At 40.9% G+C, this 24,565-nt stretch overlaps 1 protein-coding gene and 2 pseudogenes across 1 annotated transcript; all 3 read right to left on the reverse strand.

Annotated features, from left to right (window-relative positions):
- Positions 1-679: 679 nt before the first annotated feature.
- LOC121444797 lies at positions 680-5,763 on the reverse strand. The gene is given in 3 exon segments (XM_041646708.1): positions 680-1,902; positions 2,798-3,802; positions 4,722-5,763. Coding segments are annotated over 3 exon segments (3,270 nt in total).
- Positions 5,764-6,448: 685 nt separating this feature from the next.
- Positions 6,449-8,000, reverse strand: LOC121444802 (annotated as a pseudogene).
- A 785-nt stretch (positions 8,001-8,785) lies between these two features.
- On the reverse strand, positions 8,786-12,337 carry LOC121444803 (annotated as a pseudogene).
- Positions 12,338-24,565: the final 12,228 nt, after the last annotated feature.

Below are 24,565 nucleotides of genomic sequence, written 5' to 3' on the forward strand. Positions count from 1 at the left end.
TTAAACAAATGAATTATTTTTTTTTTACTTACACAAGCATAGGTTTTTTTAGTACTTCCACAAGATAAATATCTCAATTAAACTTTAAGTTTACTCTATTCTGTGCCACATTGATGGGCTTAGGACAGTTAATACACGTAGAAGATCCTAACTGTTTAATGTTATTTACACTGATATGTCCATCATCACCTAATCTGGAAGGTGAACAAACAATATTCAGAATGTGACTGAATTTGTGTCAACAACTGGGAATGGTACAGTTTTAATTAATCACTTACAAAACACATAATGGAACTTAGTTGAGTGGGAATTTTCTTTATTCCCCTCTTATGGTCTGGAAAACCTAAAAAGAGGTCAAGATGATAAAGGAGCCACTGATAAGGCAGACCTTACGGTAGGTAACAAAGGGAAAATGACAAGTGTACATGGGTAAATTATCAGTAACAGGTTAGCAATAATCTGCTACTGAAATCAAACACTGAAGTACTAAAACGTCGCTTCTGAAATATTCTTTCTATCCTGAAAGAGAAACTAGAGAATAGAAAAGAAACTCAAAGCAATGATTCGATTCAGGTTGTGACTTTATATTTAAGCACCACTCAAAAAATTGACATAAAACAAGTGATTTCCATTTCCCCATCACTATTCCAGCTACACAGCTTCGACAGTAATGCTCTCATTACAAAACACTTTCAAGGTTCCCAAAAGATAAGACTTCCCTGCGACAAAGGGGACAGGTGGAATTCTCCAATAGCCAGCTGTCGATGCAGTAGATGTGGTATTCATGGGAGCAGGGTAGCTTACGAAGTTTGTCGCCTTCCGTATATTCTCTAATACAAACACTACATGTCTTCAAGGCATCACTTTCATTAAAACTTCTCATTGTCAAATTATCAATCTGTTCTATGGTGAGTCCTCTACGTTGTTCGTCATTCTCATCAAAGAAGATAAACCGAGCCAGACCAAAAAATGATGAAGAGCCATTCTCATCAATGATACCTGGAGCCCTACGTCGGCCCGTTCTCCTGGCACCTGGTGCGAAAATTCGGGTTCCTTCATTCCTGCCGTCAAACATGACTGACATACTTCCTGAAATTTGACCATTGGAACTGGAGCCAGGACTGGAGCTGGAGCCAGAACCAGAACGGTTACCACCAGAGCTCCTTCTTCCATTCTGTGTTTCTATTCTTGCCAGCTCACTGAAACCTGTCATTATCTGCCTTAACATGGTTCGAATCTGAACAGATGTAGTCTCAGTTGATCCATTATTTAAGATTCTACCAATGGGAATCCTGCTAGTACGCACATAGGTTCTCACACCTGCACCTACACGTCCAGAACCTATAAAGGTGTGCCTAAAACCACGTTCACTATGATAAGATATTGTGTTGTTTGGGATCTGAGACCTTGACCAAGACCGAGTTCTGCTAGCTATGCTATCACTCGGTGGGTATTCTCTCAGACGAATTCTTCTGACTTGAAGGACGATGGTTGGAGGTCTTTGACCAGATCTTGCAGCTTCACCAGTGGTACCTGTGTCCGAAGAACTTGCCCCTTGAGTGGCAGTTCTCGACACAGAAGATGCAAGAAGACCTCTACCTAGTCCACTCATCGGCTGTCTCAAAATTACATGGGTAAGTGTTCTAGAACGTCCCTCAATCTCGTTTACTAAAGGGTGTTCAAAAGTCTGAGATGAGATGCTATGATGAGATCTTTGTGGAATGTCATTTGCTGGGTGCAAAGGAGACCTACTTCTGTAAGATCTGGCTCTGGTTCTCCTGTGTTCTGGGTTCCGGCTTCTTGCCCTCCTTTGACCTCTGGTGGATGGCACTTCAGTAAATTCTTCAGAAGTGCGTTCTGACCCAGATGGTCCGGCAGATGATGTCACTGAATAGTTTTGTCCTGTATAAAACAAAGAAGGGGGAGAAGGAGAGAAAGAGACTACAATAATTAGGATAATCACATAAATAAATTAAAGAATTTTGCAATACTGAATGAATTTTATACTCATAGATCTTATGCTGTATACAACATTGATTTCTAAGTGAAAACCAAAAAAAAAAAATGTCACCACACCATGAGTAAATTCTAGAAGAAGCTACAAGACTGTGAGAAGGCTACATGTTTTTTCTAGTCTATTGTCTAAACAAAATCAAATGACACAATTGCTAGTTGTGGGGACTAGTGTTTGTATTTTCATTCCAATTATATTTCTACCAAATTCAGTCTCTATTACTTCATCTAGGCGCCTAGCTTAATTGCCTTTGAAAATATGAAGTTGCTTTAAAATACAAGAATTTTGTAGTCATAGTAAACATATAAACAAGGAAAATGGTTTACAACTACTTGAATATTTGTCAATATCAAGATTTTAAAATACCATGAAAATGAAGATCATACGAAATGAATAGCCTGAACCTGAAGTAACAGCATATCAAGCAGTGTTTTTACGAACTAATGTACCATCACCAGCTCCTAGCTTATGGTCATTCTCTGTTTCCTGCAGAGAGGGAGGCACCAGTCCTGAGCTTAGAGCCAGCTTGCTTACTTAGCAGCAGCACTGACCCTCTGAGCCATTTAATGCTGGGAACTGTGCTGTGTTTGGTAGATCATCAGAATGGCTGGCAGTATAGTTGCCTTCTGCCTGCTAGATACTAAGAACAAACCCTCATCAGTTGTGTCAACCAGTGTCTGGAGTCGTTGCTAATCCCCCCATGTGGAATAAAATTACACCCAGTTTGAAGGCACAAGGCCAGGCAAAGCAGTGTTTCCTTTTTGCTGACGAAGCCATACATACCAATATGTTCTTTGGTGAGTCCTCTACGTTGTTCGTCATTCTCATTTAAAAAGAAAACCCAAGACAGACCACAAAATGATGAAGAGCCATTCTGATCAATGATAACTGGGGACCTACATCGGCCCTCTCTCCTGGCACCTGGTGTGAGAATTCGAGTTGCTTCATTCCTGCCTTCAAACATGGCTGACCTACTTCCTGAACTTTGACCATTGGAACTGGAGTCAGGACTGGAGCTGGAGCCAGAACCAGAACGGTAACCACCAGAGCTCTCTCTTCCATTCTGTTTTTCTATTCTAGCCAGCTTAATAATACCTGTCATTATCTGCCTTAACATAGTTCGAATCTGAACAGATGTAGTCTCAGTTGATCCATTATTTCAGATTCTACCAATGGGAATCCTGCTAGTACGTACATTGGTTCTCACACCTGCACCTACACGCTCAGAACATATAAAGGTGTGCCTAAAACCACGTTCACTATGATAAGAGATTATGTTGTTTGGGATCTGAGACCTTGACCGAGACCGAGTTCTGCTAGCTATGCTATCTCTCGGTGGGTATTCTCTCAGACGAATTCTGACTTGAAGGACGATGGTTGGAGGTCTTTGACAAGATATTGCAGATTCACCAGTGGTACCTGTGTCCGAAGAACTTGCCCCTTGAGTGGCAGTTCTCGACGCAGAAGATGCAAGAAGACCTGTACCTATTCCACTCATCGGCTGTCTCAAAATTACATGGGTACGTGTTCTAGAACGTCCCTCAATCTCGTTTACTAAAGGGTGTTCAAAAGTATGAGATGAGATGCTATGATGAGATCTTTGTGGAATGTCATTTGCTGGGTGCACAGGAGACATACTTCTGTAAGATCTGGCTCTGGTTCTCCTGTGTTCTGGGTTCCGGCTTCTTGCCCTCCTCTGACCTCTTGTGGATGGCACTTCAGTAAATTCTTCAGAAGTGCATTCTGACCCAGATGGTCCGGCAGATGATGTCACTGAAGAGTTTTGTCCTGTATAAAACAAAGAAGGGGGAGAAGGAGAGAAAGAGACTACAATAATTAGGATAATCACATAAATAAATTAAAGAATTTTGCAATACTGAATGAATTTTACACTCATAGACCTTATGCTGTATACAACATTGATTTCTAAGTGAAAACCAAAAAAAAAAAGTCACCACACCATGAGTAACTTCTAGAAGAAGCTACAAGACTGTGAGAAGGCTACATGTTTTTTCTAGTCTATTGTCTAAACAAAATCAAATGACACAATTGCTAGTTGTGGGGACTAGAGTTTGTATTTTCGTTCCAATTATATTCTACCAAATTCAGTCTCTATTACTTCATCTAGGCGCCTAGCTTAAGTGCCTTTGAAAATATGAAGTTGCTTTAAAATACAAGAATTTTGTAGTCATAATAAACATATAAACAAGGGTAAGGGTTTACAACTACTTGAAAAATTGTCAATATAAAGATTTTAAAATACCACGAAAATGAAGATCATACGAAATGAATAGCCTGAACCTGGAGTAACAGCATATCAAGCAGTGTGTTTACGAAGTAATGTACCAGCACCAGCTCCTAGGTTATGGTCAATCTCTGTTTTCTGCAGAGAGGGAGGCACCAGTCCTGAGCTTAGAGCCAGCTTGCTTACTTAGCAGCAGCACTGACCCTCTGAGCCATTTAATGCTGGGAACTGTGCTGTGTTTGGTAGATCATCAGAATGGCTGGCAGTATAGTTGCCTTCTGCCTGCTAGATACTAAGAACAAACCCTCATCAGTTGTGTCAACCAGTGTCTGCAGCCGTTGCTAATCCCCCCATGTGGAACAAAATTACACCCAGTTTGAAGGCACAAGGGCAGGCAAAGCAGTGTTTCCTTTTTGCTAACCAAGCCATACTTATCAATATGTTCTTTGGTGAGTCCTCTACGTTGTTCGTCGTTCTCATTAAAGAAGATACCCCAAGAAAGACTAAAAAATGACGAAGAGCCATTCTCATCAATGATAACTGGGGCCCTATGTCAGCCCGCTCTCCTGGCACCTGGTTTGAGAATTCGGGTTCCTTCATTCCTGCCTTCAAACATGGCTGACCTACTTCCTGAACTTTGATCATTGGTACTGGAGCCAGGACTGGAGCTGGAGCCAGAACCGGAACTGTTACCACCAGAGCTCTCTCTTTCAATCTCTGTTTCTTTTCTAGCCAGCTCACTTATACCTGTCATTATCTGCCTTAACATGGTTCAAATGTGAACAGATGTAGTGTCAGTTGATCCATTATTTCAGATTCTGCGAATGGGAATCCTGCTAGTGCGCTCATAGGTTCTCACAGCTGCACCTACACTCCCAGAACGTATAAAGGTGTGCCTAAAACCACGTTCACTGTGATAAGAGATTATGTTGTTTGGGATCTGAGACCTTGACCGAGACCGAGTTCTGCTAGCTATGCTATCTCTCGGTGGGTATTCTCTCAGACGAATTCTTCTGACTAGAAGGACGATGGTTGGAGGTCTTTGACCAGATCTTGCAGCTTCACCAGTGGAACGTGTGTCCGAAGAAATTGCCCCTTGAGTGGCAGTTCTCGACGCAGAAGATGCAAGAAGACCTCTACCTAGTCCACTTATTGGTTGTCTCAAAATTACATGGGTAAGTCTTCTAGAACACCCCTCAATCTCGTTTACTAAAGGGTGTTCAAAAGTCTGAGATGAGATGCTATGATGAGATCTTTGTGGAATGTCATTTGCTGGGTGCACAGGAGACCTACTTCTGTAAGATCTGGCTCTGGTTCTCCTGTGTTCTGGGTTCCGGCTTCTTGCCCTCCTCTGACCTCTGGTGGGTGGCACTTCAGTAAATTCTTCAGAAGTGCGTTCTGACCCAGATGGTCCGGCAGATGATGTCACTGAAGAGTTTCGTCCTGTATAAAACAAAGAAGGGGGAGAAGTAGAGAAAGGGACTACAATTATTAGGATAATCATATAAATAAATTACCGAATTTTGCAATTATGAATGAATTTTACATTCACGTATCTTATGTTGTATACAACACTGATTTCTAAGTGAAAACCAAAAAAAAAGTCACCACACCATGAGAAACTTCTAGAAGAAGCTACAAGACTGTGAGAAGGCTACATGTTTTTTCTAGCCTATTGTCTAAACAAAATCAAATGACACAATTGCTTGTTGTGGTGACTAGAGTTTGTATTTTCGTTCCAATTATATTTCTACCAAATTCAGTCTCTATTACTTCATCCAGGCGCCTAGCTTAAGTGCCTTTGAAAATATGAAGTTGCTTTAAAATACAAGAATTTTGTAGTCATAGTAAACATATAAACAAGGCAAATCGTTTAAAATACTTGAATATTTTTCAATATCAAGATTTTAAAATACCACGAAAATGAAGATCATATGAAATGAATAGCCTGAACCTGGAGTAACATCATATCAAGCAGTGTTTTTACGAACTAGTATACCAGCACCAGCTCCTAGGTTATGGTCAATCTCTGTTTCCTGCAGAGAGGGAGGCACCAGTCCTGAGCTTAGAGCCAGCTTGCTTACTTAGCAGCAGCACTGACCCTCTGAGCCATTTAATGCTGGGAACTGTGCTGTGTTTGGTAGATCATCAGAATGGGTGGAGTATAGTTGCCTTCTGCCTGCTAGATACTAAGAACAAACCCTCATCAGTTGTGTCAACCAGTGTCTGGAGTCGTTGCTAATCCCCCCATGTGGAAGAAAATTACACCCAGTTTGAAGGCACAAGGGCAGGCAAAGCAGTGTTTCCTTTTTGCTGACGAAGCTATACTTGTCAATCTGTTCTTTGGCGATTCCTCTACATTGGTCGCCATTCTCATTTAAGAAGAAAACCCAAGACAGACTAAAAAACGACAAAGAGCCATTCTGATCAATGATAACTGGGGCCCTTGTAGGCCCGCTCTCCTGGCTCCTGGTGCGAAAATTCGGGTTCCTTCATTCCTGCCTTCAAACATGGCTGACCTACTTCCTTAACTTTGACCATTGGAACTGGAGTCAGGACTGGAGCTGGGGCAGGAACCAGAACGGTTACCACCAGAGCTCCTTCTTCCACTCTGTGTTTCTATTCTTGCCAGATCACTAAAACCTGTCATTATCTGCCTTAACATGGTTTGAATGTGAAAAGATGTAGTGTCAGTTGATCCATTATTTCAGATTCTACCAATGGGAATCCTGCTAGTACGCACATAGGTTCTCACACCTGCACCTACATGCTCAGAACGTATAAAGGTGTGCCTAAAACCATGTTCATTATGATACGAGATTATGTTGTTTGGGATCTGAGACCTTGACCGAGACCGAGTTCTGCTAGCTATGCTATCTCTCGGTGGGTATTCTCGCAGACGAATTCTGGCTTGAAGGACGATGGTTGGAGGTCTTTGACGAGATATTGCAGATTCACCAGTGGTACCTGTGTCCGAAGAACTTGCCCCTTGAGTGGCAGTTCTCGACGCAGAAGATGCAAGAAGACCTCTACCTAGTCCACTTATTGGTTGTCTCAAAATTACATGGGTACGTGTTCTAGAACGTCCCTCAATCTCGTTTACTAAAGGGTGTTCAAAAGTATGAGATGAGATGCTATGATGAGATCTTTGTGGAATGTCATTTGCTGGGTGCACAGGAGACCTACTTCTGTAAGATCTGGCTCTGGTTCTCCTGTGTTCTGGGTTCCGGCTTCTTGCCCTCCTCTGACCTATGGTGGATGGCACTTCAGTAAATTCTTCAGAAGTGCGTTCTGAGCCAGATGGTCCGGCAGATGATGTCACTGAAGAGTTTCGTCCTGTATAAAATAAAGAAGGGGGAGAAGTAGAGAAAGGGACTACAATAATTAGGATAATCACATAAATAAATTAAAGAATTTTGCAATTCTGAATGAATTTTACATTCATAGATCTTATGCTGTATACAACACTGATTTCTATGTGAAAAGCAAAAAAAAAAAAGTCACCACACCATGAGTAACTTCTAGAAGAAGCTACAAGACTGTGAGAAGTCTACATGTTTTTTCTTGTCTATTGTCTAAACAAAATCACATGGCACAATTGCTAGTTGTGGGGACTAGTGTTTGTATTTTCATTCCAATTATATTTCTACCAAATTCAGTCTCTATTACTTCATCTAGGCGCCTAGCTTAATTGCCTTTGAAAATATGAAGTTGTTTAAAATACAAGAAGTTTGTCGTCATAGTAAACATATAAACAAGGGTAAGGGTTTACAACTACTTGAATATTTGTCAATATCAAGATTTTAACGGAGCACGAGCAAGGAACTCAGGACCACGAGGGGTGCACCCACACACTAAGACAATATGGATGTTCTATTGGGATCTCACCAAGGCCAGCTGGCCTAGGTCTGAAAAAGCATGGGATAAATCCGGACTAGCTGAACATAGCGGACAATGAGGAATACTGAGAATTCAAGAACAATTGCAGTGGGTTTTTGATCCTACTGCACGTACTGGCTTTGTGGGAGCCTAGGCAGTTTGAATGCTCACCTTACGAGACCTGGATAGAGGTGGGCAGTCCTTGGGCTTCCCACAGGTCAGGGAACCCTGATTGCTCTTTGGGCTGATGAGGGAGGGGGACTTAATTGGGGGAGGGGGAGGGAAATGGGAAGCGGTTGTGGGGACGAGGCAGAAATCCTTAATAAATAAATAAATTAAAAAAATAAAAATAAAAAAAAAGATTTTAAAATACCATGAAAATGAAGATCATACGAAATGAATAGCCTGAACCTGGAGTAACAGCATACCCAGCAGTGTGTTTATGAACTAATGTACCAGCACCAGCTCCTAGGTTATGATCAATCTCTGTTTCCTGCAGAGAGGGAGGCACCAGTCCTGAGCTTAGAGCCAGCTTGCTTACTTAGCAGCAGCACTGACCCTCTGAGCCATTTAATGCTGGGAACTGTGCTGTGTTTGGTAGATCATCAGAATGGCTGGCAGTATAGTTGCCTTCTGCCTGCTAGATACTAAGAACAAACCCTCATCAGTTGTGTCAACCAGTGTCTGCAGTCGTTGCTAATGCCCCCATGTGGAACAAAATTACACCCAGTTTGAAGGAACAAGGGCAGGCAAAGCAGTGTTTCCTTTTTGCTGAGGAAGCCATACATATCAATATGTTCTTTGGCGAGTCCTCTATGTTGGTAGTCGTTCTCATTTAAGAATAAAACCCAAGACAGACTACAAAATGACGAAGAGCCATTCTGATCAATGATAACCGGGGCCCTTTGTAGGCCCTCTCTCCTGGCACCTGGTGCGAGAATTCGGGTTCCTTCATTCCTGCCTTCAAACATGGCTGACCTACTTCCTGAACTTTGACCATTGGAACTGGAGCCAGGACTGGAGCTGGAGCCAGAAACAGAGTGGTTACCACCAGAGCCCTTCTTCCACTCTGTGATTCTATTCTTTCCAGCCCACTAAAATCTGTAATTATCTGCCTTAACATGGTTCGAATCTGAACAGATGTAGTGTCAGTTGATCCATTATTTCAGATTCTACCAATGGGAATCCTGCTAGTACGCACATAGGTTCTCACATCTGCACCTACACGCTCAGAACGTATAAAGGTGTGCCTTAAACCACGTTCACTATGATAAGAGATTATGTTGTTTGGGATCTGAGACCTTGACCAAGACCGAGTTCCGCAAGCTATGCTATCTCTTGGTTGGTATTCTCTCAGACGAATTCTGACTTGATAGACGATGGTTGGAGGTTTTTGACCAGATCTTGCAGCTTCACCAGTGGTACCTGTGTCTGAAGAACTTGCCCCTTGAGTGGCAGTTCTCGACGCAAAAGATGCAAGAAGACCTCTACCTAGTCCACTCATCTTCTGTCTCAAAATTACATGGGTAAGTGTTCTAGAACGTCCCTCAATCTCGTTTACTAAAGGGTGTTCAAAAGTCTGAGATGAGATGCTATGATGAGATCTTTGTGGAATGTCATTTGCTGGGTGCACAGGAGACCTACTTCTGTAAGGTCTGGCTCTGGTTCTCCTGTGTTCTGGGTTCCGGCTTCTTGCCCTCCTCTGACCTCTGGTGGATGGCACTTCGGTAAATCCTTCAGAATTGCGTTCTGACAAAAATGGTCCAGCAGATGATGTCACTGAAGAGTTTCGTCCTGTATAAAACAAAGAAGGGGGAGAAGGAGAGAAAGGGACTACAATAATTAGGACTATCATATAATTAAATTAAAGAATTTTGCAATTCTGAATGAATTTTACATTCATAGATCTTATGCTGTATACAACACTTATTTCTAAGTTAAAAGCAAAAAAAAAAAAAAGTCACCAAACCATGAGATACAGCGCTGTTCTAGAAGAAGCTACAAGACTGTGAGAGAAGCAGAGGCAGGCAGATCTCTGTGAGTTCAAGACCAGCCTGGTCTACAAGAGCTAGTTCCAGGACAGGCTCCAAAGCCACAGAGAAACCCTGTCTCGAAAAACCAAAAAAAAAAAAAAAAAAAAAAAAAAAGGCTGTGAGTAGGCTACATGTTTTTTCTAGTCTATTGTCTAAACAAAATCACATGACACAATTGCTAGTGGTCGGGACTAGTGTTTGTATTTTCATTCCAATTGTATTTCTACCAAATTCAGTCTCTATTACTTCATTTAGGGGCCTAGCTTAAGTGCCTTTGAAAATATGAAGTTGCTTTAAAATATAAGTATTTTGTAGTCATAGTAAACATATAAACAAGGCAAATCGTTTAAAATACTTGAATATTTTTCAATATCAAGATTTTAAAATACCACGAAAATGAAGATCATATGAAATGAATAGCCTGAACCTGGAGTAACATCATATCAAGCAGTGTTTTTACGAACTAGGGTACCAGCACCAGCTCCTAGGTTATGGTCAATCTCTGTTTCCTGCAGAGAGGGAGGCACCAGTCCTGAGCTTAGAGCCAGCTTGCTTACTTAGCAGCAGCACTGACCCTATGAGCCATTTAATGCTGGGAACTGTGCTGTGTTTGGTAGATCATCAGAATGGCTGGCAGTATAGTTGCCTTCTGCCTGCTAGATACTAAGAACAAACCCTCATCAGTTGTGTCAACCAGTGTCTGCAGTCGTTGCTAATGCCCCTATGTGGAACAAAATTACACCCAGTTTGAAGGCACTGGGTCAGGCAAAGCAGTGTTTCCTTTTTTGCTGATGAAGTCATACTTATAAACAAGTAACTACGTAGTAGGGAATATCAATGGATAATGAAAGCCATGGTTAGGAATCTCATTTAAATAGACTACTGCTCCCTGTGGCCCAATTAACACAAACATTCCAAAAGTTGGGGCAGAAAACAGCATGCTGACTTTCTCATTCATACATTAAGAAAATGCCACCTCTCCTTTTATGAACAGTTACTTATCACCAAGTTAACTTGTGGCATTTCTGGATAATCTTTGACTAACATTTACTATTATGAATTTCCTATCATTCCATCAACAGCCCACCTCCCAAAGCACAATATACCTCTGTTTTCATGTGATCTATGCGGTGGTGGACCCTCTTTTATTTGCTCTAGTCTTCTGAGCAACTCCTCCTCAGTGCTCTCGCCTGAAAGTTAACAATGTTGGCCAAATTACAAATGAAGATCAATCGACAAGTCAGTTTCTGTCTTTTTTTTTCCACCCTCAGGACTCGTTTTGAAGGGTTTACCCAGGCTGTCTTCAAACTCAACAAGCTCATGCCTCAGCCTCCTGTGCAGCTGGGATCACAAGCACAGTCACCAGGTCACCTCTGGCTTTGTTATCTGCACTTTCAATTGAGTGACTGACTTGCCAGTAACCACACCAGGTAACAGCAAAACCGTACAGTACTGCAGTTAAGATTAATTCTAAAGTCTGGTATTGTTTGCTCAAAATGCTCCACCTAGTCTTGCTAATGAACCCATCCACAGGTTGGTGGAAATAGAAATGGGAAGGAAGACGTAGTAGACTGAGTTCTGACTAGGATCAAATGAGACCTTTTCTGCGTGAAAGAGAGTGACTAAGGACAAAGTTGTAGTTGTCATTTTCCCCACGACTAACTCTAGGGTTTCAGTTGGGACACAGTCAGAGAATAAAGGATGACAAAATGAGTCTGTCCTGGGAACTAAAATCCTATTAGTTAGTTTATAACTGGATGCATGGCTTGCTAACTAAATTGTTCAGCTCAATTTTATTTAATCCATTTTACTAAAATTTTGTATTATGATTGTTCCAATTATTAAAGAATGGAATCAGGCAATAAATAGGGCAGGCAGTAAATGCCATTCAGTATCTCTTGTATTAATATTTTTTTTTGTTAAAGAAACATATTATAAAACAAGCTACTTCTTAAAAACCTAACAACCTACATATATAACTTTCCTTAGATGTAGCTTACCTGGGGTGCCCAGCAAATTGTTGTCTCTCATAAGTCTATATTCTTCTTCGCTCAGGTTATTTACAAATTGATAGAAAGCTTCTTCACGATCCAATCGATCCATTTGACTTCTGCGCCGTGCTGCAGATTGGTCATTTCTTTTACCCTTAGAAACTGAGTTTTCCATCTTGATAAACAAGTGGAGAATTTTCAGTTTTCTTCACTCTGGTTCAGTGGTCTGGCCAGGAGCGGACTCGCTGGGCTCCATCGTCGGAGCGCCTCTCTGTTGCTGCCGCCCACTCTCTAGCCTGCCTCCGGATGCCAGGGAGAGACCCGTCTCTAGCTGCTCGGCACGACGCGTTTGGAGACGTAGCTCAAGCAGCCATTATCTTCCCCATTGTTACCTAACAGTTTCAGTGTTCTTTAAATAAACAGTTTGTTAGTTCTTGGAGAAATTTGTAAAATGTATTCTGATCATGCTCATGGACAACTCCTCCCCTAAGTGCCACAGCCACTTTCACACTCTCAACTCTATTCCCTCTTTTTTTTTTTTAATTTATTAACTCACTGACTCATTTATGCTGTCCATGTACTTCTGGTGTGACGCCATCCACTGACATACAAGGAAACACACCCTTATAGAAAACTGACTTACCATCTCACAGAAGTCATCAATTGTCAAAAGATCCTTAACAAAGGGTGGAGCCTCATAAGCTGCTCCTCTATTCATTCTACAATGTTGGTTGGCTTGATCTTATACAGGCCTTATGCAGGCAACCACATCTCCTGTGAATTCACAAGTACAGAAGTCTTATAGTGTCCAGAAGACATTGATTTGCTCTGGTCTTCCCAAACTTCTGACTCTTGCAGTCCTTCTTCTCCTTATTTCAAGATGATCTCTGACCCTTGGGTATTGGCGGTATGTTATAAATGTACTATTTGTGGCAGAGTATTCCACAGTCACAGTTGTAAAGCAATGGAGTCTTTATTAGTAAATGCATTTTTAAGTTCACTAAAAGTGAATACTTCCTGTTTTGCACATTAATTTAATTAATTGCATAGCAATGTAATATCAGAAAATATTTCCATACATGCTGTGTAGTGTTTACTTTTCTTTTGTGAAAGTATTCAAAAATATTTTTCTTTTCTTTTATCTTTTCATATATGCAGTATGTAATTATTATCTATAGTCATTTTTCTTTGCAGTAGTTCTCCAGAAATTCTTACTTATGCTTTATGATTATGCAATACCCATTGATCAGCTTTTCTCTATTTTTCTCTACACTTTCGTCAGCTTCTGGCTATCACTATTCTACTATCAACTTCTGTGTAATCAATTATATTAGATTATTTAAAATAATGGGACAATGCATTTTTCTGTTTGGTTGATAATTAATATATTGATCCCCACCTTCACCCCCAGTTCCAGCCATATTGTCCCCCTTATAGGATTTTTTTCTTTCAAGATTAATTATTTGGGCTGCTAGGGCGCTGGGACCGAATCTGAACCGGGAGGACATAGGGGTGGCCTGTAGCTCCTTTGTTCCCATAGCCTGCCCGCAGCGAGCGGGGTGGGCCCTTTGTTCGCGAGCTAACCAAGCAGTGCAGAGTTTCGATCTGGGCACCAAGTGAAACATCATTGTGGTGAGTGAGTGCTGCGGCACCTGGGATCATACCTCAGCCCGCCCACACTTCCTGGCCATCCTACAGGGGCTATACTGCCCAAACCCCCTCTCTCTTCCTATCCCATTCAGCTTACATCCAGATCCCCACACCCCCTGTCTCCCTCCCTCCTTTGGGGCATAGCGCCTCCCTGCCCAGCCTGCTAGGGCGCTGGGACCGAATCTGAACCGGGAGGACATAGGGGTCTCCGGTAGCTCCTTTGTTCCCATAGCCTGCCCGAAGCGAGCAGGGTGGGCCCTTTGTTCGCGAGCTAACCAAGCAGCGTGGAGTTTCGTTCTGGGCACCGAGTGAAACATCATTGTGGAGAAACATCTCTGGGGAGTGACATCACTGGGAAGGTACATCAGTGGGCAAGAAGACCTGATCCTATAAAAGAAGATCCAAAGGGGAGTATTGGGAGGAAGAGATGGGCAGACGCCAATGCAGGAATTCTCTCAACAGTCTGAAAAACAACACGAAACCACCAGAAGCCAGTGACCCCACAACAGGAGGACATGAAAACCTTAATCAAGAAGAAGTAGAAAAAACTGACTTCATGAAAGTGATTGACACCCTTAAACAGCATATAAAAAATGCCCTTATAGAAATGGATGAGAAGTATAATAGAAAGTTCGAGGAATTGAGTAAATCAGTGAATGATACCCTAGGAAGCCAAGGAAAAACAATCAAGCAGATAAAGGAAACAGTTCATGACTTGAAAACTGAAATGGAGGCAAAGAAGAAAACACAAACAGAGGGCCGACTGGACATGGAAAATTTAAGTAAACGAATAGAGACTACAGAATCAAGTATAACCAGCAGAATACAAGAGATAGAAGAAAGAATCTCAGATTCTGAGGATAACATAGAGAAAATAAACACTCTGATCAAAGAAAACAGCAAGTCCCACAAACTCTCATCACAAAACATTCAGGAAATATGGGACACAATAAAAAGACCAAACCTAAGAATAATTGGAGTAGAAGAAGGAGAAGAAGTGCAGCTCAACGGTACAGAAAATATACTTAATAAAATTATAGAAGAAAACTTTCCCAACCTGAAGACAGATGTACCTATGAAGGTTCAAGAAGCATACAGAACACCAAATAGGCTGGATCAAAAGAAAACATCCCCTCGCCATATAATAATCAAAACACAAAATATACAGAATAAAGAAAGAATATTAAGAGCCGCAAAGGATAAAGGCCAAGTTACTTATAAAGGTAAACCTATCAGACTTACACCTGACTTCTCTATGGAAACCATGAAAGCCAGAAGGTCCTGGATAGATGTTCTCCAAAAACTAAGAGACCACGGATGCAAGCCCAGACTACTATATCCAGCCAAACTTTCATTCACTATAAATGGAGAAAAGAAAATTTTCCAGGATAAAAACAAATTTAAACAATACGTAGCCACAAATCCAGCCTTACAGAAAGTAATAGAAGGAAAATCACTAACCAAGGAGTCCAACAATGACCACAATAACTCAGACATCTAGAGACCCTTCACCAGCACAACTCAAAGAAGGGAAACACACAAACTCTACTACTAAAAAAAATGACCAGAGTTAACAACCACTGGTCATTAATATCACTTAATATCAATGGGCTCAACTCACCTATAAAAAGGCACAGGCTAAGAGATTGGATAAGAAAACAGGATCCAACATTCTGCTGTCTACAAGAAACACACCTCAACCACAAAGACAGGCACCTACTCAGAGTAAAGGGCTGGGAAAAGGCTTATCAAGCAAATGGACCTAAGAAACAAGCAGGTGTGGCCATACTAATTTCTAACAAAGTTGACTTCAAACTTAAATCAATCAGAAGAGATGGAGAGGGACATTTTATACTCATAACAGGAACAATTCATCAGGAAGAAGTCTCAATCCTGAATATCTATGCCCCTAATATAAAAGCACCCACGTACGTAAAAGAAACATTACTAAAATTCAAGGCAGCCATCAAACCGCACACACTAATAGTAGGAGACTTCAACACTCCTCTCTCACCAATGGACAGGTCAATCAGACAGAAACCTAACAGAGAAATTAGAGAATTAATGGAGGTAATGAAGCAAATGGACTTAACAGACATCTATAGATTATTCCACCCAAAGAGGAAAGAATATACCTTCTTCTCTGCAGCTCATGGAACCTTCTCAAAAATTGACCACATACTTGATAACAAAGCGAACTTACACAGTTACAAAAAAAATATTAGTAACCACCTGTGTCTTATCAGATCACCATGGATTAAAGTTAGAATTCAACAGCAATGCTACCCCCAGAAAGCCTACAAACTCATGGAAACTGAACAGTCATCTACTGAACCATACCTGGATTAAGGAAGAAATAAAGAAAGAAATTAAAGTCTTCCTTGAATTCAATGAAAATAAAGAAACAACATACTCGAACTTATGGGACACTATGAAAGCAGTCCTGAGAGGAAAGTTCATAGCACTAAGTGACCACCTAAAGAAAACAGAGAAAGCACATATTGGAGACTTAACAGCCCACTTGAAAGCTCTAGAAAAAAAAGAAGCAGACTCACCTAGGAGGAGTAGAAGACTGGAAATAATCAAATTGAGGGCTGAAATCAACAAAATAGAAACACAGAAAACAATCCAAAGAATCAATGAAACAAAAAGCTGGTTCCTGGAGAAAATCAACAAGATAGATAAACCCCTATCCAAACTAATCAAACGAAAGAGAGAGAGAACACGCAAATTAATAAGATCAGAAATGAAAAGGGGGACATAACCACAGACACAGAGGAAATTCAGAGAGTCATTAGATCTTACTACAAAAGCCTATATGCCACAAAACTGGAAAATGTAAAAGAAATGGACGCTTTTTTAGATAAATACCATTTACCAAAACTAAACCAGGACCAGGTGAACAATCTAAACAGACCTGTAAGTCGCGAAGAATTAGAAGCTGTTATCAAAAACCTCCCTACCAAAAAAAGCCCAGGACCAGATGGTTTCAATGCAGAATTCTACCAGAACTTCCAAGAAGACCTAATACCTATACTCCTTAATGTAATCCACAATATAGAATCAGAAGGGTCATTACCAAATTCCTTTTATGAAGCCACAATTACTCTGATACCAAAACCACTCAAAGACTCAACCAGGAAAGAGAACTACAAGCCAATCTCACTCATGAATATCAACGCAAAAATCCTCAACAAAATACTGGCAAACCGTATCCAAGAACACATCCAAAAAATTATCCATTATGATCAAGTAGGCTTCATTCCTCAGATGCTGGGCTGGTTCAACATACGAAAATCTATCAATGTAATCCAACATATAAATAAACTGAAAGAAAAAAACCATATGATCATTTCATTAGATGCTGAAAAAGCATTTGACAAAATTCAACATCCATTTATGTTAAAAGTCTTGGAGAGATTAGGGATACAAGGGTCATACCTAAATATAATAAAAGCTATATACAGCAAGCCGACAGCTAACATCAAATTAAACGGAGAGAAACTCAAAGCCATCCCGCTTAACTCAGGAACACGGCAAGGCTGTCCACTCTCACCATACCTCTTCAATATAGTGCTTGAAGTTCTAGCAATAGCAATAAGACAACATAATGGGATCAAGGGGATTCGAATTGGAAAGGAAGAAGTTAAACTTTCGTTATTTGCAGATGATATGATAGTGTACATAAGCGACCCCCAAAACTCCACCAAAGAACTTATACAGCTGATAAACAGCTTTAGTAATGTGGCAGGATACAAGATCAACTCCAAAAAATCAGTTGCCCTCTTATACACAAAGGATAGGGAAGCAGAGAGGGAAATCAGAGAAGCTTCACCATTCACGATAGCCACAAACAGCATAAAATATCTGGGGGTAAATCTAACCAAGGAAGTGAAAGATCTATTTGACAAGAACTTTAAGGCATTGAAGAAAGAAATTGAAGAGGATACCAAAAAATGGATGGACCTCCCTTGCTCTTGGATTGGGAGGATCAACATAGTAAAAATGGCAATTCTACCAAAGGCAATTTATAGATTCAATGCAATCCCCATCAAGATCCCATCAAAATTCTTCACAGATCTTGAGAGGACAATAATCAACTTTATATGGAAAAACAAAAAACCCAGGATAGCCAAAACAATCCTATACAATAAAGGATCTTCTGGAGGCATTACCATCCCTGACTTCAAACGCTATTACAGAGCTACAGTAATGAAAACAGTGTGGTACTGGCATAAAAACAGAGAAGTCGACCCATGGAATCGTATAGAAGACCCGGATTTTATCCCACAAACCTATGAACACCTCATTTTCGATAAAGGAGCTAAAAGTATGCAATGGAAGAAAGAAAGCATCTTCAACAAATGGTGCTGGCACAACTTGATGTCAACCTGTAGAAGAATGAATATAGACCCATATCTCTCACCGTGCACAAAACTCAAGTCCAAATGGATTAAAGACCTCAATATCAGTCCGAACACACTGAACCTGATAGAAGAGAAAGTGGGAAATACCCTACAACAGATGGGCACAGGAGATCGCTTCCTATGTATAACCCCAGAAGCACAGACATTAAGGGCAACATTGAATAAATGGGACCTACTTAAACTGAGAAGCTTCTGTAAAGCAAAGGACACTGTCACTAAGACACAAAGGCAACCTACTGACTGGGAGAAGATCTTCACCAACCCCGCAACAGTCAAAGGTCTGATCTCCAAAATATATAGAGAACTCAAGAAACTAGACTTTAAAATGCTAATTAACCCAATTAAAAAATGGGGCACTGAACTGAACAGAGAATTCTCAACAGAAGAAGTTCAAATGGCCAAAAGACACTTAAGGTCGTGCTCAACTTCCTTAGCAATCAGGGAAATGCAAATCAAAACAACTTTGAGATATCATCTTACACCTGTCAGAATGGCTAAACTCAAAAACACCAAGGATAACCTTTGCTGGAGAGGCTGTGGAAGAACGGGTACCCTCATCCATTGCTGGTGGGAATGCAATCTTGTGCAACCACTGTGGAAGTCAGTGTTTCGGTTTCTCAGGAAATTCGGGATCAACTTACCCCTGGACCCAGCAATACCACTCTTGGGAATATACCCAAGAGATGCTCTATCAAATGACAAAAGCATTTGTTCAACTATGTTCATAGCAGTATTATTTGTAATAGCCAGAACCTGGAAACAACCTAGATGCCCTTCAATGGAAGAATGGATGAAGAAAGTATGGAATATATACACGCTAGAGTACTACGCTGCGGTAAAAAACAATGACTTCTCGAATTTTGCATGCAAATGGATGGAAATAGAAAACACTATCCTGAGTAAGGTGTCCCAGACCCAAAAAGATGAATATGGGATGTACTCACTCATAATTGGTTTCTAGCCATAAATAAGGACCACAGAGTCTACAATAGGTGAACCTAAAGAAGCTAAGGAAGAAGGTGAACCGAAGGAAAAACATATAGTTGTCCTCTTCGCTAAGGGAAGTAGACCAAATTTCCGGGGAGAAAATGGGATCTTGGGGGGGGTGGGATGGGGGTAAGGGGAGATGGGGAGAGAAAAGGTAGAAGGGAAGGAGGGGGGACCTGGGAAACGGGAGAATTGGGATAAAGGAAAGGTGCATAGGGGAGCACGGAACCACAATTCTTAGTTAAGGGAGCCACTTTAGGGTGGGCAAGAGACTTGACCCTAGAGGGGCTCCCTAGTGCCCAAGATGAGGTTCCCAGTTAGTTCCTTGGGCAGCTGAGGATTGGGAACCTGAAATGACCCTATCCTAGAGCAATACTGACGAATATCTTGCATATCATCATAGAATCTTCATCTTGTGATGGATAGAGATCGAGACAGTGACCCACACAGGAGCACTGGACTGAGCTTCCAAGGTCCCAAGGAGGAGCAGAAAGAGGGAGAACATGAGCAAAGAATTCGGGACCACGAGGCGTGCATCCACCCACTGAGACAGAGGAGCTGATCTACGGGGAGCTCACCAAGGCCAGCTGGACTGTGACCGAAAAAGCATGGGATAAAACCGGACTCTCTGAACATGGCGAACAATGAGGGCTGATGAGACACCAAGGACAATGGCAGGGGGTTTTGATCCTACTTAATGTGCTGGCTTTGTGGGAGCCTAGCCAGTTTGGATGTTCACCTTCCTAGATATGGACGGAGAGGACCTAGGACTTACCACAGGGCAGGGAACCCGGACTGCTCTGTGGACTGGAGAGGGAGGGGGAGAGGAGTGGGGGGAGGGGGAGAAGGGTGGGAGGAGGGGGAGAAGGGTGGGAGGAGGGGGAGAAGTGTGGGAGGAGGGGAAGGGAAATGGGAGGCTGGGAGGAGGTGGAAACTTGTTTTTTGTTTATGTTTTTTTTTCTTCCTTTCGCAATAAAAAAATGTAAAAAAAAAGATTAATTATTTGGATATCTAAGTTGTATCCATTTCATTGCAGCTGTTTTGATTGGATGCAATAAAAGTGCACAGTAATATAATTTTCTTTAGTTACTATACCCATTTGAGGGGTTGGTGGATTATATGGTTTCTTATTTTAAGTATTTGAGTACATTTTTCATAATGGCTGCTTGATTTTTTCTTTTCCTTGCTTTGTTTTAAAATTTTTTTATTCATTTTACATACCAACCACAGTTTCCCCTCCTACCTCAACTCAGCTCCTATCCACTCCTCTGAAAGTGTAAGGTCTCCCATGGGGAGTCAACAAACTCTGGCACATTAAATTGAGGTAAAACCAAGCTCCTCCCCACTGCATCAAGGCTGAGCAAGGAATCTCACCATAGAGAATGGGCTTTAAATACCCAGCTCATGCACCAAGAATAGATCCTCATCGCACTGCCAGGGCCCTTACAAATACACCAAGCTACACAATTGTCACCCACATTCAGTCCCATGCAGGATCTACAAGTGTTGGTCTAGAATTCATGAGTTCCCATGAGTATGGTTCAACTGTCTGTAGATTTTGCTGTCATGATCTTGACCTCCCCTTGCTCATATAATCCCTCTTGCCTCTCTTCAATTGAAATCCCAGAGCTTAGTCTGGTGCTTGACTGTGGATCCCTACATCAACTTCCATCGCTTACTGGATGAAGGCTCTCTGATGATAGTTAGGGTATTCACTAATCTCATTGCACAGGAAAGTCAGTTCAGGCACCCTCCCCACTATTTCTAGGAGTCTTATCTGGTATCATCCTTGTGGATTCCTGAGAATTCTCTATTTAGATCACCAATTAGACAGTGTCCCAAGATGCAAGGTACCGCTTACACCGATTGAAGGAAGAGATGGGTAGACACCAGTGCAAGAATACATTTAACAACATAAAGAGCAATGCGGCACCACCAGAATCTGGTAGTTCTACAACAGCAAGACATGAACATCCCAACATAGAAGAAACAGAAAAAAAAACCCTTATAATCACTTTTGTGAAGATGATAGAAGCCCTTAAAGAGAAAAATTAAAGATTCCTTTAAAGAAATCAAGGAAAAGACAAGCAAAAACTTGGAAGTAATCAATACATCCCTTAAAGAAAGCCAAGAAAACTAAGAAAAAGTCATCAGAGAAGTGAAGGAAACAGTTTAATAGTGAAAAATGAAATAGAGGCAATAAGCAAAACACAAAACGAAGGTATTCCGGTAATAGAAAATCTGGGTAAACAAGCAAGAACTATAGATGCAAGCATACCCAACAGAACGCAAGTGATGGAAGAAAATCTCTGGCATTGAAGAGATGATAGAGGAAAAAGATTCCTCAGTCAAAGAAAACATTAAAGCCGAAAAAGTCGTAACACAAAACATCTAGGAAATCTGGGACACCATGAAAAGACCAAGCCTAAGAATAATAGGGATAGGAAAAGGAGGGTAATGCCAGCTAAAAGGCATAGAAAATATTTCCAACAAAATCATAGAAGAAAACTTTCCCAACCTAAAAATGGAAATGCATATGAAGATACAAGAGCTTACAGAACACCAAAGAAACTGGACCACAAAAAGTCCCCTCACCACATAATAATCGAATCACTAAATCTGTAGAATAAGGAAAGAATATTGAGAATTGCAAAGGAAAATGCTAAGTAACATATAAAGGCAGACCCAACAGACTAACACTCAACTTCTCGATGGAATCTCAGAAAACCAGAAAGTCCTCCACAGATGTTATGCAGACACCAAGAGACCATGGATGTCAGCCCAGACTACTATACCTGGTTCTATGAATTTGTGTTTTCTATTGTTTCATTGTTCTTCAAATTTTGGCTATGTCTGTATCAGTAATTTCTTTCTTGCTACTGCTTTTAATATTTTCTCTATTTTGACTCTTAACATTCTTACCATGATAGGATAGGCAGAGTTCTTTCTGTTTATCCATTTGATATCCGTTGTATATTTTAGATTTGACTATGATTTTCAAAAGTTTATGAAATCTGTAGACAACCTTTCTTTAATTTTTCCCCTAATTCTCTATGCCATGTATTCCTAGAACACCTGCTGTATATGTCGCTGTTTCATCGTGTCTTACTTTTCTCTAAGGCTTTGCTTATTTTCTTCACGCATTTTGTTTCTGTTCATTATATGATGTGGGAATGATTTCTTATTAATAAAGAAACTGCCTAGACCCATTTTATAGGCCAACCCTTAGGTAGGCGGAGTAAACAGAACAGAATGCTGGGAGAAAGAAGCTGAGTCAGGGAGTCACCATGGTTCTCCCACTCCAGACAGACGCAGGTTAAGATCTTTCCTGGTAAGCCAGCTCGTGGGCTACAAAGATTAATAGAAATGGGTTAGATCAATATGTAAAAGCTAGCCAATAAGAAACTGAAACTAATGGGTCCGGCAGTGTTTAAAAGAATACAGTTTCTGTGTAATTATTTCGGGTAAAGCTAGCCTGGTGGCGGGACACAGCCCACTGCCCGTATTTCAACAGAGTGGCTCCCAACGTGCTAATGAACTCCACGTAAAACCTGAGAGAGCTTAATTTTTATCACAGAAAAAAACAGAGTTTAACACAGCTTTTGGCTGTTTGTTGGTGGCTTGCTGTAGAGAGAGTTCCTGAATCAGCAACAGCAGCAGAAAAAAAGCTGCGTCATTTTAAAGTGTGACTTTCTGGGCTGTGCCACCAATGCGATCTCTGTCTGGATCCTGCGGGAGACAGAGCTTTTGAATGGAGCATTTGGAGTAATGTGCTATGGCTTGGTTGATGGCAATGTGGACTGTTGTGTGCCTGGAACTGTGTGTGGCTCAGGGGCACCAAATGGCTCTGAGGCAGGAGCTGCTTGGTTCTGCCATGATGAACTGTGCTGGTCTCAGGCAGGAACTACCGTAATTACCATAAAAACAGCTCAGTTAAGGTTTAGACTGGGCAGGAAACAGGCTGTACCTTATTACCGTATTACCTGTACATGGTGCAACTTAAGTTTTTAAGAAGTGCTTAACATTTTAAGAAATGCTCCTGGATAGTAAAAATATTACAGATTCACAATAAAACAGATTCAGACATAACAGACCTCACTGGATCACAGTGTTGGATGAATGTATATTGGCTTGAGAGAGAGAAGAATAAGAATATAGAGAATAAAGTAAATGTCTTAAAAAAAAGGTAAAGTCTTTAAAGAGACAGAGTACAGATAGTTAAGAGATTAAAACAAATAAAGAAAAAATAAGCCACGTAAAAATAAAAAATTCACAGAGAGTCTGGATTATGTACATTGTGTTTTCTTTAAAATTTTTGACTGTGAAGGAGCTAAGTACAGAGAGACATTTCATTACATGGGCTGCCAAGCTAAACCAGAATGGATATAAGGGTATTACGATTTCAAAATTTGGGTCTAAGGATATGATGCTTTGGAAAGGGTCTTCTTTTGTTTTCACAGAGGACCAGACCCTGTGGATTGCATCTATCCCGATATGGTATGATAGACCACGACCTCCTGAAAAGTTCCTGTGAACACCGTCAAAAAATTACTTCACTCAACTGGCAACTGAGATAAACCTGGCACCCAGGTTACACCCTAAATGACCTAATTAACGACGCCCCCATTCAGCAGGAAGCAGTTTGGAGAGAAAAAACTGCGCCCATATTCCCAAAATATTGTTTATAAATGTTCTTTTACATTTAAAGGGGGATATGATATAGGTATGAATAATTTGCATTGGTATAGAGATTTAAGGTCAATTTTATTATATGTATATGTATTTCTGATCTTGAATAAGGTTGGGTAGTTCATTTTTAAAATGTAATGTATAATTAGGAAATATAGGTTGTTGATGATAATCATAAATAATAGTCAAGTTTGTAGTCATGTTACTTAGATTTTCTAGATATATAGAGATATATTTCAGATAGGCATTCTTCATATCTCTCAAAGGCTACAGAATATGACATTTAAAATATTTTAATAACTTAGGACTTTTCATGACAATGAGACATATCTGCTCCTGGCGGCACCAATCTATTTCGAGAGGAAGATGGGCATCAAAAAGGATCCTTATGGAGTTTGATAGCCATTTGGGCAAGAAACTGCTCTTGCCTGGACTGTTACATAAACCGGACACAGAGAACCTGCAGAGAGAGGACTGCTGAACTTGCCTAAAGGTGAGATGGTCTTTCGGGGTTCCTGACTCATGAAAGAGTCTGCGAGACATTCTGCAGGATACAGCAGAAAGTGACTGAACTGTCTTTGGAATTTCCTGCTTCATAAAAATGTCTGCTGGATACTATGGGCCTGAAGGCTGAAGATGGATGCCCCAAC

The sequence above is a fragment of the Microtus oregoni genome, unplaced genomic scaffold, assembly GCF_018167655.1.
Source record: "Microtus oregoni isolate MIOR12 unplaced genomic scaffold, Mior012 000142F_ref0000161, whole genome shotgun sequence".
Lineage (NCBI taxonomy): Eukaryota > Metazoa > Chordata > Mammalia > Rodentia > Cricetidae > Microtus > Microtus oregoni.